This window comes from Crocodylus siamensis, chromosome 1, assembly GCF_052110815.1.
Source record: "Crocodylus siamensis isolate JL-2025a chromosome 1, ASM5211081v1, whole genome shotgun sequence".
Classification (NCBI taxonomy): Eukaryota; Metazoa; Chordata; order Crocodylia; family Crocodylidae; genus Crocodylus; species Crocodylus siamensis.
Window position 1 is genome coordinate 165,845,155 of NC_143395.1, and position 12,100 is coordinate 165,857,254.

Consider the following 12,100-nt stretch of genomic DNA (forward strand, 5'->3'; position numbering starts at 1 on the left):
TTTGAGTTACCCAATCTAATTTATTGTGAAAGAGCCAGTAATCTGCAAGAAATCCCTTGAATGCTTGTTTGTGCTGGGAGACAGGGTTTGCTCTTTCTCTTGGGACAAATGGAATATCTGTATGTGGCCAAAGACATGAACTGAAATATGTTTGTGTCTTAAGAAAAGTGGGAGAACTATTTATTGAGTAGTGGAGATAGTTTTCCTGAACTTTCGACCAATAACAATGGCTAGTAGGAATTGTTTCTGCCTCCTCAATTTAAAAACAGCACAGCTACTATATCTCAGAGGAGGACCTGATTTGTTGTTGGCACTTCTAAAAGAAAAAGAAGAATACAGCAGGTTTTTTTTTTAAATTTTTGTTTCTCTGTCTTCTTCCGGTAAGAAGTGAATGGTATATGTTTGCAGAGGACCAAGCATTTATTTTTCAAACTTATGGATATACAATTTTCTCTGCCATGGGACAAGGACACATGGATATACTACTGTGAAATAAAATGGAGTGGAGACTTAGAATATGACCACTTGTCTGCAGTAACTGCCCATGTGTACACTTCTGCTCCACAGCTAATTAACACTCTGAAAAAAGTTTGTATGTTCATGTTTTAACGGAGAGAATTATCAAGAAGGAAGGCTACGCTACTACAGTTAATTCAGTGAAAATTAAACTTCTTATAAAAAAAAAAAACAACCTTTTTTATGTAGATAGCTACACTTCACTCGGGTGCATCTTTTATATAGATTTTTTAGACATTGTCACAACACTTGATTTAGAGAGAACTCTCCTGCCTGCCACCTCCTCCCCTTCCCCAGTAGAGCAAATTAAAATATTCTTCATGCTGTGAATTTGCATGGAATTTCTTGCTCAGCCATAGTAAGTATGATAGATGAATGTTCATTGAATACTTGCTGTTAAGAAAGATTTGTCTGCATCTATCAGCTGGCAGTTCAGGGCGAGTCTTGTGTCATACCAGGCTTGTGAGTGAACCAGGCAGTGAGGAGATCTATCTGACGGAAACAAAAATTATTTAGTAACTGTTCTTAGCTCTCAGAGCTTCAAATGTTGGCTAATACTGCATCTAATACATAAACTGTTTTTTCTTTCTCCTGTCAGATATAATTGATCCAGCAATCTTGCGACCTGGCAGACTGGATAAAACACTCTATGTGGGTTTGCCACCTCCTGCAGATCGATTTGCCATTTTGAAGACTATCACTAAAGTAAGTAATTGGAAAAAAACGCTTATCTTGAAGTTGAGTGGGATGGTGCAATACAAACTAAAGCCAGAGAAGAATTGCAGGCCCATATACAGTGAAGCGTGATAAAATAACTAAGTTTGGTTGAATCAATAAAATTCAGCCAAACAATTGTTTACAGGGTTGTAAGGGCTGACAGAAATCAGCTGTTATGAGTGACAATAGGAACTTCTCTACACAAGCATTATAACAGAAAATGGTCAAAATTTGGACAAGTATAATAAGATAAGTCATAGCTCGATGGGAAACATGCAGAGAAGACTTTCTTATATCTACTGGGCCTGACAAAATGTTTGAATGTAGAATTTTGAATCTTGATGCACAAATCCCAAATACATGTGTTGTCCAGCAGTATTTCTGTACAAATTCCCATTAAGATTGATGAGTCATGTGGGTGTGGGTTGCAGAATCAAGTAATTAAGGAGAAAATTAATTTATTTTTTTCACTGTGAATCTCATCTGTGGCACTCTTTTCCTTGTATGAGCTCTGGATTCTATTGCTTCCTACTGTTAAGACTCTGAGGCCCCGAGTATAGGCTCTGGAAAAGCGTCCCATGGCATTTTCTTAAGCTGTGAAAAAGGCAACTATTTTAGGTCCAGAGGAGGGATTGAGATTCTCAGGACCGAATAATGTGTAAGAAACTCTTAAAGACCACTCCAATGGAAATTTGCTTTAAACCAGGCTTGTCCAACACGGTGGAGCAGTGGCGAGGCAAGGCGGGCAGGGCTGGCCTGCGGGCCCCAGCTGGCAGTGAGGGGAGGGGAGGGGAGCTGCTCAGCAGAGCTGAGCTCATCATGTGAGCCGGGTCCCTCCACCACTCCCCGAGGGCTGCACAGCACAGGGCTGCCCCAGCCGCACCTGACTGGACAAGCTGGGGACAGCACCTGCAACTTCTCCTCTGGCTCCACCCCTTGCTCCTGGCACATGGCCGGGGGAGCTGCAGCATGGCCCGTGCCCTGCCCACATGCATGGTGGATGGAGGCACCAGGTAAGTTCCCACACGGAGCTGGGGGTGCGTCAGGGACGGGCTGGGGCTGCAGGGCACACCGTTGCTGGAGCTGGGTTAGGCGGGAGGCAGGAGGAGCCCAGCCCAGAGGCGCTCTACATCCAGCCGCCTCCTTGGCAGTTCAGATCCTGCTAATGTAGCTTGCATAACTGAGGATGGGGGTCTGCATGCCGCTGGAGCAGCCCATGTAATGAGGGGGTCCTAGGGGCCCACCCGTGCAGTCTGTGCAACACATGCTGGTGTCATCTGGGGGCCACAGCCTCACCAGATCTGAACAGCCCTAGACTAGTTTATCCTTGAGATCTCTTCCACCTCTCTGCAGTATATGCCTACAATTTCTAGTTAATTAACCACAATGACCATGATCAAGTTAGTAAAGGACACTTGTACACACTTTATGTTGGCAGAAATGGATAGCACAAACTTCCCCTTATGGCTCCAGCTGCATTCATCCTTGAAAAAAAGGATGTTTTGCTAAATCAAGGACGTCCCTTGGTGTTATAAGCAGGTATTTAACTTTACTGTGATCTTAATTTTAGAAGAAAACAGTTAATCAGTAACAGGAGGTAACATGGTCATTGTGGTTAATTAAATAGAAATTGTACACTCACAGTTCTACTCACAGCACAGGCTGCTCCAGCAGCATGCAGACCCCCATTCTCAGCCATGCAGGCTACATTAGCAGGACATGGATCACTCCTCCCCCCACTCAGGCCTTTCTCCCTTGCACAGCAGTGGGAGAGGTGGCTGCCCAGGCCCATGCCCTATATATTAACTGCTGCAGACCCCATGTAGACTGTGGGTGACATCTTGGCCCTTTGTGAGCCACATGTGGCCTGCAGGTAGTCAGCTGGGCATCCCTAATCTAGTCCAACCCCCTGCACAGAAAAATGATGTCCTAAGCTATACCAAACATACATACTTTCTGAAAACCACAATTTCCCTAGGCACATTTCCAGACCCATTTCATTGTCACTTCCTGCAACTTCATTGGTGTCAAAGGTCATGTGACATCACTTCCTGATATGATACCACTTCCTGTGAGGTCTTTGAATATGGCTTGCTGGCCCACTGGGTGATAAAAATTTTGTGATCTGGCCCCACATTCAAAAAGGTTGGACACTCCTGCTTTAAACTGTATAAAGGATAATAAATAAAATTTAAAAATGTTTTGTTAATAATAGAATTTTGATAAGACCCTATTAATAGTCAGACACAATACAGAGATACATTAAGTTATGCAAGGACTTGGGATGCCTGATTTGCCTTGAACAAATTTCACATTACAGCATCATGGAAATAACATTGAGCATGTGAGTTTGTTACTACTGGTGGAGGAATTTGCCATTTTAAAGATTAAAAGGCTATCTCTAATAATCTCCAAAAGCCAATAATTAACGATGAAAAAGCTTGGAGGTTTTTGTAACACATAATGTTTGTCAGTCTTTTGGGAGGACTGATTATGGACTGAAATTACGATTATAAAAGGTTCTTTTGAAGATTACCTGCAAAGTGTCTTTTAAAAATGGGTTGGTTTTTTTCCTTTTTTGATACCGATAAAGACGACCTGAAAGTTCTTAGGCAAAAGTTGGACGTTGTGTAACATGAGCTGAAGTTGGACAAAATAGCATCTGTGTCACCTCTTTGCAGTAGGTGGTATTACGTACTGTAGAACTCCTGGGTGTTTCTTCTTTAAGCCTTCAGTTGCTGGTTACATTACATCAGGCTTGTTCAACATACTGCCTGCGGGCCTCTCTGAGGCCCCTCGCTTGGGACAGGCAGGTGGGGGAGGGGAGGGGAGCTGCTCACCCCCGCGGGGTCAGGTTTGCATGACCTCCCACATCACATGAGCAGGGTCCTGCCACTGCCCCGAGGGCTGTGCGGCATGGGGCTGCCCTGGCCACACCTGATGGGACAAGCTGGGAACAGCGCCCACTTTTACTTGTTTCCGGTTCAGCCCCTTGCCCCCAGCGTCCCGCCTGCCTCCTGGGACCTGCCGGGCTCAGCAGTCGCGGGACGGGAACAGGGCATGGTGCCCAGTGCAGGCAGTCGCAGGGCAGCCCCGGGGGGGCCTCGGCCTCCTGTCATGACCTCTCTGGGGCAAGGTGGCAGGAGCTGGTGTCCGCCAGGTCCCATGCTCCGGGCTCGCAGCACCATGGTGAATGGGGTCCATGCAACCAAGCAGGCGAGGGGCTGCAGTGCAGCAGCTGCCTTGCTCTGGCCACCCTTGGGCAGCGCCAGCTCATGGGGCTGCACTGCTCGGGGGCAGCCTGGAGGGAGATGGGGGATTGTTGCTCCCTGTGGCTGGGCCGGGTGCTGCTCTCCTGCCATGGCGGCTGCCTGTGCTCTCCCGGGGGCTGATTGCCTTCGCCACAGGGAAGCGCAGAGGAGCAGAGCAGCCCGTGTTCCCCTGAGGCCTTCCCCTGCCAGGAGCTGCCCTGGGCAGACCAGGCCTGAGACCCTTCTGGCTGGGAACCAGCTTTGCTCCCTCAGTTCCGCCGTCCCACGTCTCACGCGTTGGTTGGGCCCCAGCCGCATTTGCCCGAGCGCTACCAAGACTTCGGGCAGCAGTGTTGCTGGTGTGGGCAAGGCCTGGGGAAGCAGTGGCATAGGCGGCCCCTTGGCCTGCATGAGAGCACCGGCTACATCACTTTGGTCACATATTTTAACAGGGCTGTCAAATATCTCATGGGGTTGCCTTCAAATGGTGGTCGTAGTAGGCAGAAGGGGGTCCCCAGCTGTTGGGATGGCTGGTCCAGAACATCATTTGCAGTAGTTTGTCACTAGATGAGCACAGGTGGGGTTTTATGCCAGCTTTGCCTTATTTCAGGCTTGTCTAATGTATGGCCTGCTGGGTGATAAAATATGAATATGGCTCGCTGGCCCACTGCGTGATAAAAGGTTCATGATCCGGCTCCACATTAAAAAAGGTTGGACACCCCTGCATTACATGAAGATGAGCTTTCAGAGGCAGACTTTCCAGAAAACAATGGATTAAAGGCACATAGTGAACTGTCCTTGGAGCAGACTTGTCATATAAATTGTAGGGTTGCATAATTAGGGACATGCTGAATTCAGGGCGGCTGCCCCTCCTCATTTTCACGGGCAGAACATGGGGCCCAACAGTTGTTTTGTGGCTGGAGTACAGTGGGGGCTTAGAGAGTAAAAGCCATAGCACAAGTGGTATGTGTTAAGGGAGAAGACAGGGTTATTCACAGTAAAAGTGGGTGTTTACAAACTGGCATCTTTGTAAGAAAAAAGATCAGTGAGGAATTTAGGAGAGGAGCCCCTAAGAGTAAGAAAGGTAGGGGTAAGCAGAGTGCTATTTTGTAAGGCCTCAATTTCAATGAACCCATGCAAGTTGTAAAGCAACAGTACTAATGAAACCTAAAACTGCATGCCTGGTGCAGCCTCAGCACAGGTGGCAAACATCCTGCTTTGCATATGAAACAATAGGGAAAACCTTTATCATAATAACATAAAGCTGTGTCTGTCTGGCCTGCAAATGCTTAACTTGTCAGTGAGCAGAAAAATATTAAATTTAAAGTTATTTTGCTTTCCTCCTTTCTAGGTTAAAGCTTTTTCTGTCCTAAAGGCACTCCAAACTTGGGCCTTGTTCCTGTCTCTGCTTTTCCCCTGTCCCACCATCTGTTTCTTATGCTCTATATAGGATTCATTCCTGATCAGTCTTTGTCTCTTTCTAGTCACCTTTTGCATCCTGCCTTCCTCACCTCCATGCAACTTTATCTCACTTGCCGTATTTCAGCCAGAGATGGTCTCCCTCTTTCTACCAGAGATGAAGTTTTGATCAGTAGTTGACCATCTGCTAATTTTGTTGTACCTGCTCATGCCCTTAGATCCTGGGACCCATCTTGTCCTATTCCTTGGGCCAGATCTGAATTGTGGGGCAAGTGGTAGTAGTGAAGTCAGTGGCAAAGGCAGTCCAAGTAGTGGTGGCAGCTGTGCTATGTTGGGATAGCCCTTACTTGCCTGCCTGCTACCAACAGCCATGTCCAATGGGGTTTTAGAGCATCGTCTTCTACAGCAGCCCTTAGTTCCCTTAGCCATGACCCCAATTTCCCTAGTCCGCTAGTAACAAGCAGGCCAGATGAAGTGGTTACATAGGCCAGGTCTGGGCTGTATGTTTGAAACCCCTGCATTAGACCATGAGCTCATGACAAAGATTTGTTTGCAATGAAGTCCCTTGAAATATATTTGAAAAAATATGTCAGTACCATTGTGCTAAATGTCAGTACTAATGTGCTAAAACATATTAGTTTTGCATTGCTCTTAAAAAAAAAAAAAACACCCCAGAAAGTTAAAGTTGAACATTGCAAAATCAAAGTAGGATTCTTTGGTGTTCTCTCCACTGTGTCAACACCAAATGTTACTTTAAATGCAGTACATTCTGTTTGTCTGTTTTTGAGATGCACTAGTGTCCAGGCCTGCTCTTGTAGTTTCAGGATGTCTATTGCCTGAGCACAATGTTATTTGTAGTTGAATTAGTAATTTGGGGCTTTTTGTCTTTCTCTCTTCCCTTCTATCACTGCCAACTTCTTAGGATGGTACTCAGCCTCCATTGGACACTGATGTAAACCTTGAAATAATTGCTTATGATCAGCGCTGTGATTGTTACACGTGAGTGACTTCTTTTGTAACTCTAATTCCTGTATTAGCAAATGTCCTCTGGCTTATATTAAGGTGTGTTACCTCATTGTTAATAAAAAGAAGCTATCCAGGAATTCAGTAAGACTTTATCGATACAACAGACTTCCTTTTCTTACATAGGAATGTTCAGGTGCCTGACTTTTTATCAACTGCAAAAAACTGCTTAGCAAAGGCAGCTGTGCCATCTCTCTTCTTTCCTTTGTGACTCTTCCCATAAGGTTTACACCAAACTGCAGATATGACATATACAATACAAATTCTTAAGTATACAGTAGTTCTGAGGCAAATTCCATGAGATGGCAACCAGTTGTTGGTCACTTGCAAATTTCTAGATGTGTACAATTCCATAAAAGCATTAAACAATTAGATTGTCTGTTAGGGTTTTACTATCACTAATGGCAATAAGCTTCTTCCTTAGAAGACTATGTGCTCTTGACATTTCTTACTTGTGCAATAAAGCTGGTTTATATAGTAAAACAAGAAAGATGATTAGTAAGCAGCTATTTAAATCATAGTTTAAGAAATTTGCTAGACTCCTCCTAGCAAAAATAGTCTTTCAGCTGGTGTGCTGTGTGGTTGTAAAAAGAGAATGCTAGTGGTTGTTACAACTTGACCCAGGTTCCCCTATCTGGGCACACACCACTGTGTTGTAAATGCAACTCTGGCCTGAGTCCATATGCTTTTGGGCCCTCTTGGTCTGGGTAGTGACTGATGATGACTGTGTTGCAGCTCTGTGAAACTGCTGGGTTCCCAAATGCAGATACCTTGGGAAAGTACTTGATGTCCTGTTTTGGCAGTGGGAGCCTACAATGTGAACTCCAGTGCTCCAGCTGTTTACACGTGCCCTCTTAGCTAGGGTAGCTCTGACATCTATTAAAACCTTTTGGGTAGACCACGGCAGTCAAACAAGGAACATAGGCTCAGCACAGAAGTTTAACTACAGATACTTTCACTCTTGAAAGCACTAGAGCAGCACTATCAAACATGCCATGCAGGCCACATCCAGCCTTCAGAGGTGTGTCAACTGGCCCATGGTGCTTATCACCACAGTTGCCAGAGTCCCTGCTCCTCCCCCTCCTCTTCTCCCTCTGTTACCTACTGCTGAAATCAGCAGGGATCCAAGTTTTCTGTTTGCTGCAGGAAAAAATTGGCTTTTCCTCTTTAAAGGAGAAAAATCATGGGAAATTGCAAGTTTCCCCCTTACAGGCTAGCAGCCTTCCAGCCTTCAAGTATCTGCTTGGGGCTGGGAGGAGCAGAGGGAGGGTAACTGGCATCATGGGGTGCCGTGTGTGTGTGTGTGTGTGCGCACATGTATGTGGCCAGCATACAGCCAGGCAGGGTAGTAGTAGTAGTAGCTCTGGCAGCTGGATAAAGGTAAGTTGGGGGGGGGAAGGGGAATGGAGGGCCATGGCTTGGGGACTGTCCAGAGTGCTGGGGCCAGGACATGCAGGTAACAAAGGGGTGGGGAAGGTGTTCAGGCATCTCGGGGTTGAGAGGTCTAAGACAGTGCTAGGTGCTACCAGTGATCCTAGCTCTGTGCTGCTGCCAGTGGGGCCTGCCTGCAGGCAACTGTCCTTCCAGCAGGGGGAGGGGATGGAGGGGGTCCTTTGGGGGCTCCAAGTAGCTGCATGCCCAGGCCAGCGGTGCCAGAGTCGATGCCTGTGCTCTCAGGGGCGCAGCAGCCAACACATGCTGTGGGGATGGACGTAGGGGCGGTGCCAGGCCACCTGGCACAGTGCAGGAGCCTCAGCATGGTGTGGGGGTGCTGCAGGCGTCCTTTCCTGCTCCCTCCAGCCTGTGCTGAGGCTGGAATCGCTCCGTCACAGCTACTGCACTCCAGCCCAGACAGGACAGGGCCTGGAGCCTCTCATACTCCTCCGACTGCCCACAGAATGGCCTGGGCCAGAGCCACGCTCCACTTCACATCGCTGCTGTGGAGCACAGTGTTGGTCCTCTCCATTGCACTGCAGCCCCAGCCTCAGCTGGTGGCACAGGGCAGCATGTGGTGCCTCAGCCACTCCCTGTGCTTCTACATGAGGTGCTCTGCATGCACCTCATGCTGGAGGCTGTTTCCACTAGGTTCCCCCAGACCACCATCCTGTAGTCTGCACATGGCTGGACGGGGGCAGCTGGGAGCCCCCTTTGGCTGGCAGCAGGGGGCTGCAGGTCTGAAGTGAGGAACACCAGCAGAGCTGAGTGGGATAGAGGGCTGTGGGTTGGGAGTGAGGGGCACCAGCATGACGCAGGGGGGTGGGGGACTGTGGGTCAGGAGTGAGGGGCACCAGCAGGGAAGTGGGGCTGTGGGTTGAGAGTGAGGGACACCAGAGGGGTGGAGGCTGCAGCTTGGGAGTGAGGGGCACCCGGGGAGGGGAAAAGAGACTGCACTGGGAGCAAGGGGCACTGGAGGGGTGTGGTTTGGGAGTAAGGGGCAACAACATGGGCAGGGCATCAGCATATTAGGGCTGCTCAACACCACAAAGCAGCAGCGGGGAGGGCATGCTTAGTAAGTTGCACTACTTAAAAGCCTCCAAACATCACGTGTATCAGCATCACTGCTTGTCTCTGCACTGAAAAATGGCAGTAGGGTGCTTTGAACTAAAGCTCATCAGATGTTTTTTATTTCAAAGCATGCCACTGCCATTTTGTGAGCGTGGAGAAACATGACGACACTGATACACATGACACATGGGGTTGCCAGAGTGCATCAGTTGTCATGCTCCAGCAAACTCAATCAAGTCTGCTCCAACGCACTGGAAAAGCAGGCTCCATGCATGGGTGTTGGAGTCCCTTGTCTCTCTAATACATTTCTCCCCATCTAGCATGGCCACACAATGCCCAGAATAGACTGACCATGTCAGGATTGGACTACTTTCCAACCCTTCTTGCCTGTTTTAACTCAAAATAGAGGTTACGCTGCCCTGTAAAAGTCTCATTTACAGCTATAATCACAAAATTAAATTTGCAGAACATGAAGTTTGCACTGTCTGCCCCAGCTTCCACCTGCAAGATTGAAGGGCAGCACTCACGTTCACAGATGCTTTCTTTCCTGCCTCTGCTCAAATGAGAGGAGGATGCTAGTATTTCACATTAGGGTATAACGTTGTCTGAAGACTCTGCTTGGACAAGGTTAAGCAAAGAATGGGTTTCAATTTGGTGGCATATAACAATCTTTAGATTTGTGAAGAACTTGTTTTAAAACTTAAAAACAAAGTTGATGTTTGCTACTGTTGCTAGATTGGCCTGATCACTTAACTTGTGGGTAGCAGTGTGTTAAATGTAAAATCAGGATTTCTCAACCTGTGTGGGAGGCGGCATGACTAGATTTGCTCACTCTCAGTCAGTCTGTCAGGTCTCTCCCCTTTTTTATCCATGACAATAGGTAGCCCTGCAAAAAAATAACTTACTAGCTCTGAGGTAGGAAGAAATAATGCCTAGCAAGCAATGGCTTGATTTGTGATGGGTAGTCCCTGCCAAGCTGAACTGTAAAGAGGGTGAGAAGGCAGGAATGACATCTGGAAAGAGCAAACTGATGAGCAAAAATCCCTCAAAATAAACTGGTAGCAATGGGAAGAGTAAAAGGAGCTGGGGCCTGGGTAGTAGACAGAATAATATGGGAATAACTGTGTGGGCAGGGAATGTTTGCAGTGTAAATTTAAAGCCCCATTTAGCATCTGAAATGGCTAATCCAGATGCATTAAAGAGATCTTGTGGGTGCAGCATTTCAGTAAAGAGTCAATAAGCCATTTATTCCTTTCTCTTGTGTCTCTTACAACAGAAGCTTTACTCGGGATCAAATGCACTTCATTCACTCTATAATCTTTCACACGATATCATAACATCCTTTGAATGGATCTAATCCAACTGTTGTTTGAAAAGCATGTGTGACTTTTGTACCAAACTCTCTAACCATTCTCTGCTCCCCTATCCCAATTTGTATAAATTATTCTGAGAGCAGTAAATCTTTGTACTTGCTCTGATCATCAGTAATTCTTTTTTTTTTTTTTTTTAAGAAAGGACGTTCTCTCTCTCTTTGCAGATATAAATGCTGCTGACCAATTGTTCTATTATCATCCTGTCTTTTAATACTCTCCTGCCTTTTTGTATGTGTCATTGCACACAGACAGCTGGTTGACATCTGACCTAAACTAGCTCCTTCTTTCCATATCTACCTCTAGGGGGGCAGATCTTTCCGCTCTGGTGCGTGAAGCTTCTATTTGTGCCTTGAGGCAAGAAATGGCCTTGCAGAAGAGCAGAAGCAGGAAAGGTGAGATAATCTTTTTTTAAAAGTTGAAATGCAACCAAGGGAAGATGAGTAGGTTGGGAAAGTTTATAAAGTAGTTTAAGATAATTCTGAAGTTAGGCTGCTTAAACTATTGGAATTTACTAAGATGACAACAGTTGTCAGTGTGTGTTGACAATGTGTAAGACTGTTTGGTAGGCATCATCTCTAGGAGAGAGTGGTGAATACAACAGGTGCACTGGAATGGATTTAATTCTGCATGGATAGGACTAGGAAGTGTAAAAGTAATTATGCATTTCAGAGGTAACTCCTGTGCTGTTACCACAACATGTTAAGCAAATTATTGAATGTATATAATTTTGTATATTTGGATCAGGAAGTGTTAGGTTTGAACAAGCTGAGTGTCCTTTCTGGGATCAGGAAAATCCTGATAATTATATTTCTCTCAGGGGACAGATTTTTTTTTCCTGTGTGTATGTGGGGAGGAAGCATAGTGTTAAGATCCCCTGTGTGCAAAATCCAATCCCGTAATGTGCTCAGCAGTCATTAAGACCTTTGGTGATGAGGTGCAGGGTGACCATGAATCAGTCCCATGCAAATTCTACCCACTGAAATGTCTGATTTTTCAGAAATGCAAATGAAAAGCTGTCACTAAGGGATCCCACAAACTTGAAATCTATGTTTCATCAGCAAGTTGTCTGAAGTACTGCACCTGAAGTCCCTATACCGGGTCTTGTGGTTTTAAAGCCATACTTACCCATTTGAAGAACATAAGTGCCCTACTGGGTCAGATCAATAATCTGTCTAGCCCCATAGCCTGTCTTCAACAGTGGCAGGAGCAGATGTTTTAGAGGGATAGCATTGAAAAGGGTATATCTAGAGTGATTCATTCCCTATTTATTTCTCTTCCTGGCATCTACCATCATTG

At 46.2% G+C, this 12,100-nt stretch overlaps 1 protein-coding gene across 2 annotated transcripts in view; it reads left to right on the top strand.

Annotated features, from left to right (window-relative positions):
- The window catches only part of NVL (nuclear VCP like), a 72,097-nt gene that overhangs the window by 44,739 nt on the left and 15,258 nt on the right, over nucleotides 1-12,100 (top strand). For both annotated transcript variants that reach the window (XM_090048023.1, XM_090048033.1), the window contains exons 19-21: nucleotides 1,115-1,221; nucleotides 6,826-6,902; nucleotides 11,108-11,196. In XM_090048023.1, coding sequence (XP_089904149.1) covers nucleotides 1,115-1,221; nucleotides 6,826-6,902; nucleotides 11,108-11,196 — 273 coding nt within the window. The remainder of the gene's footprint in view (nucleotides 1-1,114; nucleotides 1,222-6,825; nucleotides 6,903-11,107; nucleotides 11,197-12,100) is intronic.